Source organism: Platalea leucorodia (assembly GCF_965183815.1).
Source record: "Platalea leucorodia genome assembly, chromosome: 10".
NCBI lineage: Eukaryota > Metazoa > Chordata > Aves > Pelecaniformes > Threskiornithidae > Platalea > Platalea leucorodia.
The window spans coordinates 15,563,025-15,582,550 of NC_138832.1; the positions used below are offsets into that span (position 1 = coordinate 15,563,025).

The window sequence follows — 19,526 nt, forward strand, 5'->3', positions numbered from 1 at the left end:
CCAGGGCCGCCGCCGCCGCCGTGCCTGCCTCTCCCAGCCAGGCAGCCAGCCGCGCCGCGCCGCGCTGCTGGCGGCGGCCGGAGCGGGCGGCGGCGGCGGCGCTCGGCGAGCCCCGGGCGGCTCCGCGCGGCCCCGCGGCGGCCGCCGCTCCCCGCGGCGCCGCTGCCCATGCCGGCCGGGCAGCCCTAGCCGCGCCGGCTCGGCTCGGCTCGGCTCTCCTCGGCTCGGCGCGGGGCGGGGAGGGGGCACCACTTCTCTGAGTCTCCCCACCAGATCGTTATGGACCTATTCGACTTTTTCAGGGACTGGGACTTAGAGCAGCAGTGGTAGGTTTTTTTGGGTGTTTTTTTGTTTTGGGTTTTTTTTTTGTTTTGTTTTTTCCCCCCTGCCTCTCCACCCCTCTCCTTCTAGCAGCTGCCTCCTTCCTCTCCTCCCTGCTCGCTCCCCCGGTGCCTTCGCCTTTGTTGAGGGGCGAAGCGCCCGGTGCCCGCCGGGGAGCGGGTCGGCGCTGCGCCCGCGGGGAGGGCAGCCGGGGCCGGCCGGCTCCGGCCACGCTCCGCGGCCGCGCCGCCATCCGCAGCCCCGCCGCCGGCTCCGGCTCCGGCTGCGGCTGGTGGGGAGCACCTCGCCGGCTGCGGGGGGCGAAGTTGGCCGGAGGGGGAGAAGAGGCAGGGGAAGAGCTGAAACGTGCCGGGGTGCCGGGCGGAATACCGACAGCCACAGCAAACCCCCTCCCCGGGCAGGGAAGCGGTGTGGAGAGGCGATGTTTTCCCCGGGATCGCGGCTTTGCTAATGTTGTGTTTACTGCTGTCAGTGACAATATTCCTTTCACGGGGAGAAACGCAACTGTAGTTTTGCTGTGTGGCACAGTTCAACTGTAGCCCTGTCCAGTGTGGGGGTTTCTGTTGCTGTTTTTGCTGGTTTCCTATTCTGGATGAAGCGTTATTGAAGTTAGTTTTGGAAGTGGGAAGATCAGTCCCCGTGATATAATAACAGGTCTTTTTTGTTTCCTCTCTGCCTCTTTCTTTTTTCTTTCTTTCTTTCTTTTTTTTTTTTTTTTTTTTTTTTTTAGAGTGGAATTTTAGGCTTATATTGCTCTGCAATTAGGTGCACACCTTGAAAAGGTCGGTGCGTTTGTTTAAGCGTATTGTAAACTTGTTACCAAAGTCAATGTTAAGGAATTTTCGATGGGTGACAAGTAGCTGGGAAAGTTAGAATTTGGGTAGGTATTTAGTCACTTCCCCGGCTGGTTAATGAGATTATGCTTATTCTTTTGACTGTTTTTATTGGTTCTTTACTTTTCAATTTAGCAAATGTAATTCTTTAACTGTGCACGGTGAAATTCAGTGGTTGGTTACTGCTTTGTTAAATGCTTTTAGGCTGGAATGCGGTTTGCCAAGAAAGAGAGAGACTAAAATACTGTATTTTGTTATCCTAATCTCTGAATGTCACACAGATTATATGTATGTGTGCATGTGCATTTGGACCTCATGTTTTGCAGAGGGTTTACTTTACTTTGTTGGTAATATAAAGGTATGTCTAGGAAAAAGATCATATATTTAGTTAATAACTATCATTTTGCCAAACACAGTCTAACAGCTATGGTTGCAAATCCAAGATAATCAGAACCAAATACCTGTCACGTTCTATTTTACAGCAATTTGCAGTAAATCCTTGGAACCGTAAATTACCCTATATCAATATTAATCTGTAAGCAGGCGTTTTGGATCATGTGCGTGTTTTATCAGCTCTGCATAAACCATCATATTGCATCTTTTAATAACCATGCTGTTGTTATTTAAAAGTAATAATCACAATAAAATTAGTGCTCAATTAAATATTATGCTTCTACCACACTATCTTTGCTCTGCTAACTAATTTATTTTGCAGACAACTGATAACCACCGTATTACTACTCAAATAATATTTGCATACAATTTGCCTAATTTATGGTGTGGGTAACATCGTTAATTTAATAGAAGCTGTTACAACCCAATATGTGGGTGTAGTTCAAATACTAAGCACATTATAGGTATTGAGTTTTAATGTTTGCTTAATAACTTACTTTCATTTGACTATGGTTTTATGTGGATTTAGAGATGTGCATCAGAAAGAGGGGAACTCTTGTGCCTCTGTTTTTCCATAAAATATTAACATATTGCCACTCGTTCTAGAAATTCCATTTGCTTGCTTTCATACAGTGAAATTTATTGGTTTTAGTGTTTTTAGAGTCCATGAGGAAAGAACATATTTACTTTGACTGTTTCAAAGTGTTTGATATCTATACAAACTCTCTATATGGCACAGGCATTCACACACAATTACTTATTGCAGATGTCAAGTTGGATTTAGCTTTTAATAATCCAATTAATATATCCATGGGCACATGTATGTAATGTGTAGGTATGTAATCTACATGTACACACAAACATGACCTGTATTTTATTGTACATGTAAAGATTTCTGTCGCTGACAAGTAGTTGCTTGCTTAAGGAGATACGAATTTAGCTCATCTATCCATAAATATGCGCATGTGTATATATGTAATATATGTTATACATGCATCATCTCTACACACCCAGAAATATGCATGCTCACCCATCAAGATGTATTAATTTTTGTCTGCGTATCCAATATGGTACGGTTACTTCATAATATTTACACATAAGTATATATAACATGATGTGTGAAGTGCTGCTTCTTATTTTGAAACTGTCCTCCTTCCTTCTGTCTGTAAGCTGGCCTTTGTAAAACGTGTTTCACAAGCATTTATAAGGCAATTAGAGACCCTCTTCTGCATTCCTTGCAAACCCAAAACTTCTGCTAATCTGTGCTGCAATCGGCAAGAAGGCAAGCTCAGGCCTACAGCGTGTGTGTGGGTGTTTGTATGTATTAGCTGTATGCAAAGTACAACAGAAACATAGTTAGCCTGAGAAATATATTAAAAAATATTTATCGCTTGAGCAGAGATTTTTATCTGATGAAAAGGTATAAAGGTAACACTTTCTATGCATTGCTGTTATATCAGGAAATGATTCCCCAAAAGTTTTGGGCTGATGGGAGAAATACAGTTAATCTTTCCCCCCTCCAATGGAGGTGTGTCTTTGTGTCACTTCTTGAAATGTATTTTGTCAAGAACTGTCAAAGTTACAGCACGCGCTGCCACTACATGTGTTCTTAAATTCTCGCCTGGCATTCCGGATGATTAGTGGGAGCTTTGTCTTGATACAAACTGCAGAATCAGCCCTTTAGTTTCCCATATTAGGAGAGATCACAGTGGTATAAGAATGAGGTGTTTCATTGAACCTTCATCAAGAATGTGGTTGGGAGGGTAGCTGAGGGTTGCTGTGGGTTTTTTTGTTAATGCTTGGGTAAAATGTGTAAAATAAGGCCACAAATATCCCAGTGGATGTTTTGCCAGACTTGAAAAGCTGAAAAAAAACCCAAAACAATTTAAATGAATCTAAACTCTGGCTGGGGTGAAAGGGCCAAAGCTGAAGTCTGCTGCGATTCCTGGACAAATAAGACACGTTCACCTGGGCTTGCATTTAATATGAACCGTTCTATGAGGGAGAAAGGAAGGGAGATGGATATAATGAAAAGCTTGAATGGCTGTGTGCACCAAGGGGACCACTTGCTGTTAAAAATCAAATTTCATCTTTTAAATCACTTTCCACGCTTGTCTGTGGTAACCAAGTAAATGAAATCTTGAAGTGTCCTGGGACCATGTGGCTAGATTTGAACCTGCGTACGGAGTAAGGTGGTGCCATTAATCAGCAGCTGGGAAACAACAAAACCCAACAAAAACCCAACCACGCAGAATATATAGCTCCTCACTAACACAAAAAAGGCAGAGAGATTCATGGTTTATGTTATATTTATTGTCGTTGGTATTAATATTTTTTAAGTCCTCCAATCGGTAAAAAAAGTGGAAGTGGAAAAAATAGTTAGCGGGAAAATGCATGTTGAGGTATATAAAATAAAGCCTGGCAAAGGGAAATAAGATCAGCAGGTAGGAGTATCGTTGTAGTTGTGTGGTTGTGATAGGGAAGACTTCTCACTGCAGAGAAACAAACCTCCTGGTTTTTTTTCTTTTTTATATTATGTACCACAAGTAGCCTAATTACAGCAAAACCAGCAAACTGCCAGTTATACAGGAAGAGGCTTAAACTCACTAAACTGTTATATAAATAGAAAGTTCAAAGGTCTGTTTGTGGCTGACAAAGCTGAGAACAGGCCATCTGTGGGCCAGGTTCCTCTCCTGTGTGAATGCAAAAACATACTGCACGCCACAGCAGTGCGTACTTTCAGCATAGTCCTCAACCTGGAGGGGGTGATCCTGCTCTCCAGACAAAGGTGAACTGTTTCAGTGCCAGCCTTGGGTATTTCCCCTCCTTCCCCCACCTTCCCCCTTCCCTCCTTGCCCTGTGCCTCTGCAGAAGACCTCCTCAGTTACTGTTCTTTCACCAGGGTCTGGAATAGCTCACTAAATGAAAAGTCTTCTGAAAGTGGAACCAGTGTTGTGTTTTTGATGGGAATGTGTGAAATAGAGTAAATAGGCTCTTTGGGAAGCAGATTGATTTTTTTTTTTTTTTTTTTTTTTTAATTTTTTGGGGGGGTGAAGGTGAGAGTATTAGTATAGGAGAAAGTCACATCTGAATGGATTTCTATAAGGTTTTTCTCCCCCTCCCTTTGTTCTCCTTAAGAAATATTACAGTTGAATTGCAGTTACTTTTTGCATTTGTATTACAGACATCCCCGAGTAATTATTTGAAAACGTTTCATTTTCGATTTGCCTTGGAAGTGTAAATGGATAGATTGTGTGGCTGCTGGTGGGTGGGTGAGGGGGATTAGATGCTGTCAAAACAAGCAGCTGAGAAAGACCAAAAATAGTCTTGGGCCAAAACCTGTATTTGAAGTACATCCTGATTTAGTAATTCTTCCCTGGTTGATATTGAACTCCATGGAGTGTAAATCTTAAAAGAATATAGCCGTTTGCAAACATTAAGTTCACATCTATCCTATGAGGCAAAATTACAATCAGTTTAACAGCATTTGAATTGTTTTCCTAATGATTCATTCAAGAATTTAATGACTTTTAAAATATACAAATTGGGATGGAGAGTAGATACTTCAGATACTGTTCAGCTATTCTGATGCCAGGCAGAACTTCAGAGCATTCAAGCACTTTGTACGTGAATGCCAATTATATTGTTTGGGATTTTCTTCTTGAGTAAAAGATGAGGTTATGATGCAGGTCCTTCAGTCAAGCAAAATTATTCCTTTTGTCTGTCTGACAAGACTGTCACCGCAACCTGGAATTTAACTAAATAATTTAAGGAGAAAATGTGACATTCTGTAAAGTATTAAGTTAATTAAATATACTAAATGGTCTCTGAAAAAATGGGTGGACACCATTGGTCTTTTTGAGCTTCTTAGGACTGAAACAGTATGCTCCAGCGTTGTGGAAGGAGTGTTGTGATGCTTTTTGTGTTATGAGGCCCAAATTCTGTTTTTATCTGAGACAAGCAAAATTCCCATCATGCGAGATGGGACAAAATTGACTCTAAGACTTAGAAAAAGCACGTGGGCCTCAATATAGCAGGGTTGATAGGAGGGTATGATGTAGTTTTAGGTACACAAGCAGTCCTGTTGAAACAACTCTGATTTCAAGTTCAGTTTTACTGAACTGGGTTCTTGATCACTCCCAAAATGCGCAACCTGTTTTACTAATGACTAAACCCCAGTCCTCCATGTATTTGGTAATGGAAACTGATGTTATTTTTGACTGTACACATCCCTTTGCCTGAAATCTATCAGCAGTTTTACGTGATTGTACAAATAACTGGGCAGCCAGGAAGAATGCAATTATTAAATCTCATTTAAAAAAAAAAATCTAGAAGAATTATAGGAAACGTTTATACGCTGAACCCATGAAGTATGTGGAATAAGCATCTAAACAGATAGACCCCATCCTGTATTTCCCTGGTGCCTTTAGTTTGAGGTAATGGAATTTCTTTGTGTAGAGGACTTGAAGGATTGGGCTCCTGGATGCTTGTTAAACGTATATAATCAATAAATACCATAAAGTACCCGTGTCCTTCTCCAGGTTGGGCCTGAGCCTGTAGCCAGTGACGTCAATGGAGATGCTCCCAGTTGACTTCAGAGAGTACTGGATTTGACCCTGTTTTGGCCAAAAGGCAGACTTCAGGAAATGTGGAGCAACTCTCCAATGACCAGGATCAGCGAGGCACTTTGCGCACACCTAATACTGTGCATGTGGAGAAACTCCACGGAGCCCAATTCTGAACCTGTCTAATTCAAATTTACTGCCTTTCTTTTGAGAAGAAAGAAAAGAAAAATGGAGAGGAAAGCTTGAATCTTTTCTCTTGGTTGCAGTTAACAGAATAGATTTTATAAAGCCATCAAACATCTATTAACACTGAAAACTGAAACTGTGCCACAACTCTGGGTTTTTCAATGTTACGAATTCTTTCTTAAGCATTGAAAAAGAAGATAGTAAATCCAGTAATATGTCAAGTTAGTGTAACCTTCCAGACCACTCATAATATAATGTAGTCAGGAAGTCACAACAGTGACTCAAAAAGACAGTTCTTTCATCCTTTTATTGTTACTGAATGTTCTATATTGATGCTTTGTAATAAAAATATTTGTTTAAATTGTTCTAATAGCTTTGGTCAGAGGTCAGGAGGTATGTTAGTCCCGACTAATGGACAACTGTAGAGATAAAAAATGAGAGGAAGGATGGCAACGTGCATGTCAATAGCTTTTAAGCTCCATTTTGAATAACTTCTAATGATACAGTTGTTTGACCAAAGATTCTCACAAAGGGCATGTGATATTCAGTCTGCATTTGTGAGTCTTCATTTTGGGGAATGAGCTGGGGGGTTTGTTTTCAAAAACTCTGTACTGGAGCCTGGTCTCCCAGAAACTTGAAAAGAATTGCAGGTTGCTCCTTAATTTCAACAAGACTGCTGTTGAGTTCAGCCAGTACTATAGGTTTACAAGGTTGGGCTTGTAGTGCTGAAAAAATAATATGGAACTGGAGAGCTGAGGTAAGGGAATAACCCAAAACTTCCTGCAGTTAACTTCCCAGCTGTTACAAACTGTTTTATCATGAAGAGGCTGTTTTTCAACTCGTACATAGCAGATCCACACCATAAATTATTATGACTGTTAAACAAAGGTCTAGTCAGTAGTCTCTTCTTCTGTAAAACTTTATATCACATTTTAATGACATTTTATGAATGTGTTCAAATCAAGCCACTGAGAGAAGAAAACTCTTAGTTGTGGAATTTCTTTTCTTTGTGTGACCTCAGCAGTTAATCTATGTCTTTTTACTGGAGAATATCGATGAGTCCTTATTCCAGGTGATTTGAGATGGTGAGTTTTAAGGAGAGTTGGAGATGATACCACAACTGGAAGCTGATTTTCATTGTAGGTGACGCAGAGAATGGGGGAATGCCATTTATTATGTACAATGTGTAGGTCTTGTTCAGTGAGGAGCTGTAGTCAGCAATTCAGATTCCTGACTCAGATGCCGCATGGTGCTACCAGTTATAGTAAGACATGAATAGCCCACTCATAATTATATGTTTTTATAGGGGTGGGGTATTAACAACCAGCAAAGAAGAAAACGAGATAGAGCACCAAGTTAAAAATCACTCAGTTGTTCCTTTGACAAGTATTACAATAGCTATTTTTATCGCTGTGGGCGTACATGGTGTTGTGGAACAAGTAAATTCTGTAGCTCTACATTGCTTTCAGTGCCTGGGGCTCAAATCTGCAGATGTCTTACTACTGAGATTAGTGCTTTTTCCTCATGGCACTTTGCATGGATTGTTGTCAGGATCTGACTGTAGTTTAAAAGTTTTCTTCTTGGTCATTCAAGTGTAGGCCCTTATGATAGGTGATGATATCTGCGTCCTACAAAGTGGTAGACACCTAAAAGTAAGACTGGGTGAAAACAGAGCAGTAGTTGGTGGCTTGTGATCTGTGCTGAGAAGGTGGCTTCACAATGGAAGGTTTTTCATTTAAAATATTTTTGGGTCTGAGGGTAACAATCCATTATGTATGTCTATTTATTCTTCTTTCATCCTTTACTGTATCACTGGTTTAGGTCAAGATTTCACTTGTGAGGAAAAAAGCAAACAGCTGTCAGTAGGGAAAGCAAATGCAAAGCTTTAAATATAAAATCAGGAAATATAAATTGTCATTAAGGTTGCCAGTTCCCATTTATTTTAGTCTCATGTCATGAGGGAAACTAAGATCCTGCAGTAGTACAGTGTTTAGGTGAGTCTGTTTCTATGCTGCTGTCACTAGCCATGCTTCTATTTGAGAATGTAGTATTCAAGGCTTGGACAAATATATGCTTGTTGATTACGGACCTCTTTGTCTGCACAGAGACCATGTGAGAGATGATTTTGGGGGGCTTAATTTCAGAAGGTTGCATGCTTTTTAGGTCCCTGTCCTGAACTCTCAGGTGAGACACCCATAGCTTGGGGTAGCCAATTCATGTATAAAAAGTTTGGGCTGCTCTTTTGAATGTGGGGGTGATTTTTCTTCCAGTTTCTTTCCTGTAGAACAATGGAATGACATTCTTCCTGGTGTTTCCTATGAAGAATAATGATGAGGAATTATCTTCTCTGTCTACAAGTGTTTAAAAACTCATTAGTTAGGGTCCCTGAAAGAATTCCAATACAAGTCAGTGGGTGTGGTGAAGCTGATTGTAATGGGAAGCGGACTGGGCCCTGGGGCTGGTGGTCAGCAGGGAGGCAGAGCTGTAAAGAATACTGTGCATATGCTATAGTAAGCATTTTCATAGATCTTCTCTGTGGGAGAGCACAATGGCTTTGGAGCTCATATTTACTCAAAAAGCAGCCCTTTGATTTTCATGGCTTTATGCTTCATTGCACATTGGAAGGCCCATTTGTCTTCACCAAGCCTTTGAAGAGGGATAGGTGAAGGGATTGAGGCATAGGCCAATGGCTGAGGCTAGCGGTTGCTTGGAGAAGGAGCTAAGTTGCCTTGTTTTTTTGGTAATACTTGGCAGAGTTGCTGTCGTCCTTTTTAAGTTTGCTAAACCAAGGTGAATATATACTTAGGAATAGAACATGGATTCTGTTAGTGGCTCTGCCACTAGCTGCTTTACTGCCTTTGGAAAGTCACTTTGTGTCTGTCAAAGTGGGGTAACGATATTTATATCTTTGGTAATTTGCCTTTTTTTTTTTTTGTTCAGGTGGAAAGCATGAGAGAGAAGGGCCAGCTGTGTAGTTACCTTTATGTGGTGTTTCTGTTCACTTTTTCATCTTCCTGGGGGTCAGTTGGGACCTATTTTTGACATTTTTCTCTACTCTGAACTTCACGTTAGCTATATAGTCCTTAACTAGCTTGCTTGTACTGCATTACCTACAAGAAGAGCAACCAGTGTTGACACAGATTGTGTATGGCATAGCTTATGCATTGCGATCCTGTGTCGCATGCAACTTTTGTGCTGATGATATCAGACACATGTTTAGAAAAATGGGGTGATATTTCTGGCCACAGACCTTTCAAGCAATGTTGATTTACATATCTCTGCTTTACCTCCTTTTGTAAAGTGAGAAGAATAACATCTCAGAATTTTACTGGTAGACTGAGGCATTTTGCAGAGAAGTCGCTGTCATTGCCCCTTCGTATACGCAGGGGAATGGAAAGAGAGGAGCGAAGTGACTTGCAGAAGGACTCGGTGTTGGTCAGGACTGCTGTCAGCTGAGTTCCAGTTCACTGCTTGCCCACTCGGATGGGTATATTTTCCTATTCTGCAGGGGTGTGATGAGGTTAAGTCCCTTAATGTTTATGAATGTTTATGGTGATAGAGCAAGACAGGAACCTAGGCAGATATATTAGTAGGGGAAAGGCAAGCCTGTAAAGAGAAATGGTAGGATTTGGGCAGAGCGTATCTGCAAGAAAAGGTAATCAAAGCAGAGAAACTCTTCTGAAGGGCAGAATTTATTTACAGTGTGCATATTTGATATAATTTATCCTGCTCTCAGCTGGACAGTGAAGGCCATGGACCTTTCGGAGACAGAACTGTCTTGTTACTCCAGAAGACTTGTCACTTCCTGGGTCTTATAGAAAAGCTTTGTATATGCAGCTGTAGCTTAACTAAACATCATGTCTTGGATGCTTCACTGAATAGTACATCCACACTTTTTCAGAAGCGTTGTTGCTCTTTGAGCCAGCTGCCTTTGTTTCTAGCAGACCGCTGCTTTGTTGGTTAACCCTGGGCATGAGTTTTCTTCACATATGTTATTAGACTGAACATATTTTCTATTTATACCACTTGGGGATACAAATTACTGCGTTGTGTTTAGCAAGCACTAGGAAGAGTACATCTTTGTGATGTGAAAAAAAAAAAAATACAGAGGCAAAATTTTATTTGGAAGTCCTTTCTTTCAAGGTTCAAGGGAACACAGGCAGCAAAACCAATTGATGGTCTTTATTTTTATGTCCCAGAAAAGCGGGAGGTCTTTGCACATATGGGTTTTAATAGATTATGGTGGTGGAATTTGGTTCTGAAATGAACAATGGGCTTTAGAAGAAGGGAATGAATTTTGATGAAATCCTGTGTATCATTTTAAGGCAATTAGGGAGATTATTAGTAGCGTACATACTTAGAAGTGTTGTCTTCGTGGCTTTGATAATTATCTGTGGGCCAGGAAAGTTGCCCTAGAGGGCTTGAGCCGGAGGCCACTGCAGCCAGTTGAAGTTTTCCATTGATTTAGTAAGCTCTAAAACATACTTAGCCAGAGCTTCCTTTGCTTTCTCACTCCATTTCTGGAGATGACCTTTACCTACTCTGTGGTAGAGCTCCAGAAACATTATGCAATCTATTGCAATATTTTTGTTACTGCTCAGTCTTTCCTTTCCTCTTTAAAGAGCCCTTGCCCAAACTGACTGTTCTTTAGCGTGCACATAGAGGGGTCATAGGTAAGGGAACATGATTTAGGATGGTTTTGATGTTTGTGTAGGAAAACACCTGTGTGCTTGTTCAGAATCATACAGCCCCATCAGCAGGACATTGAGTACATTTGGATCGTAGACCATTATTAGGTGTTATCCTCATTGGAATAATAAATAATACACTTAAATAATACACTGTCGCTTCAGTCTGCCTGGTTCTTTCCCCATTACCCAAGACAAGCTGTTGTGTGAGAATTCTGCCTGGTTGTAGACTGCTCATGAATCTTGCAGTACATGACATGCAGACATCTAACAAACATGACTAGAAACTGCATAAAATACACAGACATAACACAGAAGTCATATGTTTGAAAACACATTAGAGCTCCACAAATAACCTGATATCTAGAAGGCTTTTTTTCTGCTGTATATCCATAACCGAGAGTATTCTGCTAGCTGCATTTCAACCAGATCAGGGTTATTTTACATTTTGTAATGATTTTCACTTGTGTAAACTCACACAATCTGCCTGCAAATTCAACTTCAGTGATAAAAGGTCTCATCAAAAAACTGAAGCAGGCTAGAATGTTTGGTTAAGATTTAATATCTTTCGAACTAATTATAATGCAGTGTCAATATATGCTCTAATATCTGTGGAAAGAAAAGGAACATAAATGATACAGTTCCATTGTACTTGGTCTTTTGTAAACAATTAAGGGTTAGGTGGATGTCTGAAGCAAGGGCGAGAGAATTGATAAACCTATTCCAAAGGGCTTGAAAAGTTGAAGTGAATTCTAAATGTAGATTAGGAGTAAATGATGACAGCCAAGCCAGCATTACCTCAGTTGATTAATTTATAAGGATACTGGTCAATGATTTTAACCAACAGCTATGCATAGTAGAATCCTAATGGGATCTGTCTGTTAAGATTACATAAAGTAGAGCATTTGATTTATTTCATAGCTTTCCAACGCTCCACGTTAACTTCATACAAATAATGCATTAGTCACACTGGATAAAATGGCGTATTGAATAAAGTTGTGATTTTGTCTGCTTCTTATAATCTGATTTTTATAAAGGATTAAATCTGTTTTAGTAGTTTATTCATATCATAAAGGAGATTGTCGGTTGAATGAAATCTTTACATCTGCCACTTTCTATCTCATTAGAAAAGACAGTAACATAAAGTTCCTCATTTCCTCCCAGTCTGTTTTATCCCCTGGTGTGTCTGAGTGTGTATATCTTCTGTACATGTTTGTATATTATAATGTCAGTGTGTTTTCGAAGTTGTGGTTAAGACTGCGTTGCATCTTTGGGGGGGGTAATACAAGGGGTTATAAATGTTCTCGCAAAGAAAATACCCAGCCAGGAACAAATGGGGATGCGGCAAGGGGTGACTGTCAAAAATCTGAAAATGATGGCTTTTAGTGGCATGGCCACGTGTGTATGCATTGCCAGATTCAGCAAGGTATTGAAGTACCCGCAGTACTTTGCTGTGAGTATGCCTACCTCAGTGGACGCCAGTGCATGCTTAACGATAAGTGCGTGTCGACTTATGGCTGATTTATGAGGACATAAAGGTTGGGCATTCCTCTGAACTTGAATGTGAATTGTCAGTTGGGATCAAACTGTCCAACTGTCATTCATCTGTCACGGTTCCAGTGGTTTTAAAAATATTCTTCTAATTCAAATGCATGGTTGTTGGTTTTAAACTAAATATTTAATGCAAAATTACAAATTCAGGTATTTTTATCCATTGTTGCTGGAATGTTGGCTTATTGTTTGTGTATTTTATTCCTTTTGTTTAAATGCGTGTCATAGACAGGATGCTGTTGTTACAACTGGCAGTTGTTTTCATGTAGACCTTTAAAGAGCAGCAGATGATCTTTTCATAGATGTTTTCTTCTTTGTATTTAAGGTTCTTGCCATTTCTGTTTAATCCCATTAAGTGTTTAGGGCCAGACGTGGTCTTCTGAACATGAGGTTCTCTTGGTTTCGGATGCTGAGTGAAGAGGTAGTATCCAGCTCTTTCAGTTGCCTTTTTAGTTAGAAAAGCAGATTCTGAGGACTTACTGAGGATGAAACTTCTTCATTCACATTTTCATTTGTTGATACATGTTGCAGTTTTACTGGCTCTGGCATTTCAATCTTGGCTCCTTTTCCCACATACTTTGAATCAGTAGGAGTATTTTGATATGAAATGTGTAGTCAGCCTCTTCTGTAGAGCAGGGAGCCACTTGCAAGCTTTGGTTGCAAATGCGGTGGGAGCAGCTGTAGCGCCTGGGTGGGCAGGGAGGCTCGTGCTGGGCTCTGCCCTTGCAGAGGGCCTTGGGTTGCCAAGGTGTTAATGCAGGATTATACCCATTTGACTCCCAGCGCAGGACTGGGCCTGTCTCTCTCTCCAGCAAGCTTCTTGAACCAGACTTTAAGAATCTCATACCGCTCATCAGCCCACCTTGTTTTAGGAGAAATGACAATGGGACCTAGCTCTTTGCTCCGCACTGGCCATTTTCTTTGCAGCGGTGGTGCACTCACTAACTGAGCTGTACAGTCAGAGCTGAGTCATTTTTTGCTTAAATTGTGTTTGTTACTGAAATTGAGGAAAAAAACCCTTTACTTGTCACGAAAGTGTTTTTGGTCGTGAGTACATTCCCGTGACGCAGAATGTTCCTCAAAAGGGCAGTAATGTGTGCTGAGGTGGAGATAGACCCTACGTTGTAGCTTTTGGGGCCAAATCTGGGGGGTATGCACGGGTTTGTTTGCTGAGGGCAAGTAGTTTCCATTTGGCATTACTAAATGAACAGTGCCCTCTTTCTCAGCTAAATTTAAGTATCCTCTGCAGCAGGTTTACCGACGCACATGAAGCAGCTCTAATATCTCTGACCTTGCTTTAAAAATGGGTAGTCATAAGAAGCAGACACAGCTCCAGTGTGTGCTGGTGTGTGGCCCCAGTGGCACTGGGGGAGGTGGGAATTGCAGGTGTCTCAGGAGCCAACAAGCCTTCCCCAGCCACCCTCCTCCCCAGCAAACCTGGCCTGTTGGAGGGGTCATCCTGGAGCTGCACTTGACTGGAGCACGCGTCCATCACTGCTATCGGAGAATGTCCAAACCTGGCACCTTCTGCATGCACAACTATTTAAGTGGAAGTATTTGTCAGCTTTCTCATATATGTAGTAGCATAATGTCAGGGGTGGAAAGTGCATACTGCTTACACATGCTTCTAGTTGGTATTCAAGAACGTGAGCTGATGCTGGACCCACGGTTCCGTAATACACTGAGGACTAGCGCAACCTTCCAGCGGTCGGTTACCAACAAATTATCCTGTGAGATAGTTATGGCAATAAGACACAGCATAAGTATTTAAATATGAAAGAGCAGTGCCACATTGTTTATTTTCTGTGAGGAGTACCGACTGTATCTCTGAATAAACAGACAACAGCCTTTTATGGGAGATTTTTGTTGTATTTTATTTGGCAGCTGTTTGTCTTAATAGGAATTCTTCAATAGTATTTATTGTATTTTGTGCTGGTAGGGGGGAGAGCCAAAGCAGAATCTGAGCAGTTTTACTTGCTTTCCTTGTGAACAATAAGAAAATATTGCTGTATTAATTACTGTTGTGCTTTATTGGCAAAAATAAAGAGATCCTATAATATGAAATTGCTAATATAAGAAAGGCTTTGATTTTCTCATTAGCACAGGATATTTTGCATCTGTTCTGGTTCACAAGTGCATTGTCGGCACTTAAATAATAATAATGACTCAGTAATGAATAAGAATAACAACAAATAGGCATGTGAGTATGCAGGCAGTCAGGCACCCTCCGGTGTTTATCAGTAGGTTGGTTTTGGAGGTCTTGCAAAACGAGCTGTTCCCATATGCCCATTCAGATTTTCTTAGATCATTGCACAGCCCGGAGATTCATTTCGCTGCTGGCATGGCTGGGTTGTATGCAAGCACTTTTTTTCATTGTGTGTCAGGAGTAAAGTGTTAAAGTTCTCACTTGAAATGGAAAAGATATGTTTCTTCCACTTAGAAACATTTAAGTCTCCATTTTCCCTCTGTTCTATTTTTTCTTTCCTTTTTTTTTTTGTGAATAGAGTCTTAAGTATCTCATTGTTTTGAATTCGTGAAAATATCAGAGCTCTGGATTGTTCTGCCAGTCTTTCAAGTATGTTCTTAAAAATGTAGCCTGGAAACCCCTTCACTACAGTTCAACTCAGTTTGTATCAAATTGTCCCTGCTTCTGTAGTTACTATTACAAAAACAGATAATGTTAAACTAATGTTAGCAGTCTGTCCTTAACATGAAAAAGCCCAGGAATCTAAAGTTAAGGTTCAAATTCTGATTTGACTCTTGGTTTATAGCACTGTCTCACCTTTTATAAAGTTGCCTGCCTGTCGGTATAATATGCCACCCAGTACAATTTACGGATTTCATTTTTTTCCAGGTCTTATCTAATGCTGAGTAGTTAAGAACAGTGGTAAGTGAAGGGTAGCACAATACTCCCTTTATTGTTAAAGCAGTGGCTAATTTCATCAAAGAATGTTAACTTTTAGCCTTATTCTCAAAATTATTTGGACTAATGATGTGGCTTAATGGTTCTGAGTTTACTCTAAGAGAAAAGGAAAATGCTTAGTTCAAGTTGGGGGAAAAATCAGCAATTATGCTTTGAGTTACGATTTTCTTAAAACACTACTCTGCATTGTAAATTATACCCTTCTGAACCTGCAGCTCAAGAGAAAGTCACAAAAAAGTGTGTGTGTATATAAACAGTGATCTGGAATTTGACAATTCTGGTCAAAATACTTAAAGTTCTGGGCTGACAGGCGAGAGGGCATCTTCTGCGTGAAAGGTCTAAATTGTACCTGCCATTTAATGCCATTAAAAGGCTACCTTAAAAAAAATTACCAAAAAGTGGCCTTACTGATCGCTCCAAGCGATACTTGCGTGTGTTAATGTGCACTTTAACAATATCTGTGAAGCAAAGGAAAGCAAAAGTGATTTTTTTTCTTTTTTCCTTATTCATTAAAATTATTGTTTTGGTCCAACAGCCCTTAACTATAATTGCACAAATCTTACAACACATGCAAGGGAGGAATAAAAAAAAAAAAAGAAAAACAAAGGAAAAAACAACCTTCCCCTCCAACTAAAACAGTTTAGCCCTGGATAAGCCAAAAGAAATTGGTAAAGCAAGTAGTTTATCAGCACATGACCTGTAAAGTACTTAAAGTGATCTGTGAATGGAAGCTACCCTAAGTCTGTTTCTTGTCACAGTAATTTGTCTGGCTTAAGGGCAAAGCAAGTGGGTCTCCTTGGCAGTACAAGAGCAAGTAGAGCACCAGGTAAGATCAGATAGGAGTCTCTGGTGGTAACAACAAAACTACAACAAAGCTCTTCTTTTGACACCATTTCTGCTGCTGTTACTGCTGTTAATAAGTGTGCTAATTATCATGAACCTGATAAGGCTTATATTAATTGACTGAACTAAATGTAAATTCTGGTTAAACAGAGAATAGTTTAGTAGACTTGACAGGTGCTGGTTTGCTTAGCTGCTGTGTTCAGAGTAAAGGCATGCTTCAAAACAAAATAAATATCTGTATTTTAACTCTTAGATTTTGGGGAGGCTTAAAATGTTCAGATTTGACTCCTAAAATAGGAGAGCTTAAGGTTTTCAGAATATCTTCTGCCTTTCTCCCCTGTCCAGTGATACTTTATGCAAGAGCAAGTAGTTCTTCCAGTTTTTGTATTGCAGTAAAATCCCTGTGTAGTTATTTGTCACATGTTTGCATGGCACAGAGTAGTGTGGCCTAACTGTTTAGTCTCCAGACACTGTTACAGTAGTAAATGTTGGATAATAAGTAGCAACAGCAACCCATCTGATGGCTGTAGACTAGATGTGGAGTTCCAGTCCGAGAGCATTCTTTGTTGGGCTTTTGGGCATATCATCTCTACCTCACTCTACATGTTTGCCAAATATAGTGTACGTTTGGCTTTAGAGGTGGCTTAGGGCATGCCTAGTAGTTGTGAAGACGCTTTGAGGTCTTTCAAATATCTTTCATATGTCCAAGCAAAACAGTATCAGTATTAAAGAGCTGTTCATTTGCCTGGGAGGAGGGCATTTCCTGACTTACAGAAGCATTTAAATACTCAGTATTTTAAGTGTAGACATGGAAGTGGACATGGAAAAACCAAACATGATACCTCTGGTGGTAAATGTCACAGACTTGCTTTGGAAATGCTGGAATATTTATAGTATATTTGATGTATTCCATAATTAAGCATTACCATTAGTGCACACGACCTCTTCATTTTAATTGCCAGGAGAGCTGTCACACAATAACGCATGCTGCAGCACGCTGCAAGAGGAATCAGCTTTTGTCATTTCTCAGCTACATTTTATTACTTTTTAAAATGTTTTAATTCTTTTCCCCCTTCTCCCTCCAGTAAGCATAACGCTCATGTGTAAGGCTGACGGCTCTGGAAACCGGTGTCCTCTTTGCCTATCAAGAGGCCTTGGCAGAACAAGGTTCTTCATCTGTGCTCAGGTCTGGCCGCTTCCAGAAGGAAGGCGGGTGTTTCAGTCCCCTTGTTCCTGTACTTGATGCCCACTGTAATCTGAATCATGCTTGCTAGGGACTGACTTCTGTGTTATTCTTGCTGTATAATACTCCCCCTCAAAAAACACTCCCAAAGCAATCTCCCACCAACCCAACAAAAGGGAAACCTATCGTGAGGCTCGTGCAGGGTTTCAAGACTCTGTAATCTCACTGTGAATGGGGCTGGAGGGGTAGCTCAGTTAGTTTTGATGCATGTGGGATAAAAATAGCTGTGTGCTTTCTGCCCTGTGCATGCCACCTGTCAGTGAAAAGAGGAAGCCTTAGTTACTTATAATGGTCACGAAACTAGCTGCTTTTTACTGAGACGTACAGGTGCAAATAACCCCCTATTTTAAAATATCTAAGGTGATAAATTGGCTGTTGAGAAATTAGAATGCAGCTGGACTCCTTTGCGGGGTGAGGGTGGCTTATTTCTTTGGGTGCTCCCTTTTCTATCAATGCATGGTAATTACCGGACGTTATACTTTATTTTGGATTACAAGATCATCACATGCTTTTACTACATGCAGTGCTTTATTGAAGCAATCCTGCATTATGTCTACAAAGTTAAAAAAAAAAAAAAAAAAAAGGAAAAAATTACAATTACTTCCTGCCTGAGGAACATGCTGCAGGGCTTTTTTTTTTTTTTTTTAGTTTTGTATTCACTAATTTACTGTTTGTTCTAGAGCAGCAGTGAGTGGGAGTTAAACTTTAAGTGCACATTTGGCTCTTTAAAAAGACATTTAGTGTACAATTACTGCTGTTTACCATCTTATAATTGTTGTGTGTTTAGGCTTAGTCAGGCTTAGGAAGATGGGTATCTGTAATCTTTGAGGGCTACAACTCCCTGTCCTAGTTTTTACAAAAGAGAAAGTAATTATAGATATTGAGATAGATACAGAGGTAACACAACACTTTGTGCTGTGATGTCGTAGTGATTAGTGTAAAATAAACACATAGACAGAGAGGTTGTGGTAAAAGATGCTGTATGTAGCTGCAGTTTCAGTCAACGGTATTCAATGTGATGCTCAAATCAGGTCTGGGAGTCAGGGCTGCTCTTCATGGAGTCCCCGGATTTGCTCTTCTGTTGTTGCACAGGTGCGCAGTTTGCAAAACACTGGGTTTCCGTAAGGGGCCGTATTTGTAGTAACAACTATACGTTACACCACATCAGAGTAAAACTAACCAACTGCAGTCATGCCTCGATTGGCAGCCCGTTGAACAGGGGTGTCAGCATGTCCAGTGACACAGAGGAGAAATATCTCCATCAGCCTGTTTTGGTGGACATCTTTGTTAGATAGGAAATAGTAGAAAGGTAGATGAGTATGTATTTGGGAAGACCCAGATCTGTATCAGGATCTCAACAGTGCTTGAAGTACAGTTTATGGGAGCAACCAAGGGTTGGAAGCAGCAGGTTTCCCAGTTTGATGTCATCACAGGAAAAGGACAACTATGTGTTCCACCCTGCCGTGTAGCTTGTTGCTCAGTAAAACCGTTTGTCTTTCCAGTAATGTATGCACAAAGCACTTGAGAAATACGGCTGAATCCAGGTATAAAATGCGTAGACAGTAGTAGTTCCATTTTACAGGCACTGAAATGTGGTCTTTGTGACTTGGCAAATGTTACTCTGCTAACCTATGTTGTCTGGATTTTCTTAACAAAGAAATACATCTCTGAGGAATGGACTGAGATGGGGATGTGATGTCTACAGTGAAAATGTAAATTAAGTTGTATGGGTTGATTTTGCTTTGAACTCGGGTTGAAAAGACAGTTGTGTGAAAACAAAATGTAACAAATGTGTAACTGAAAATACCATAGTACTTGAAAGGCATGAGAGGTAGGTAGTTAAAAAGCATCATTAGCTAAAAAAGTGTCGTCTTCCTTTAATTCAGTTTTATGACCCACTGTAATTGGAAGACATAGCTCCACTGTTTTTCTTTAAACAGGAGAATATTACTGGATTTC

The 19,526-nt window shown here is 40.5% G+C and overlaps 1 protein-coding gene across 1 annotated transcript in view; it reads left to right on the plus strand.

Moving 5' to 3' along the window:
* Positions 1–254: 254 nt before the first annotated feature.
* Positions 255–19,526, plus strand: part of AFF2 (ALF transcription elongation factor 2) — a 343,526-nt gene continuing 324,254 nt past the window's right edge. The window contains exon 1 of the mRNA XM_082323594.1: positions 255–326. Coding sequence (XP_082179720.1) covers positions 280–326 — 47 coding nt within the window. The 5' untranslated portion in view covers positions 255–279. The remainder of the gene's footprint in view (positions 327–19,526) is intronic.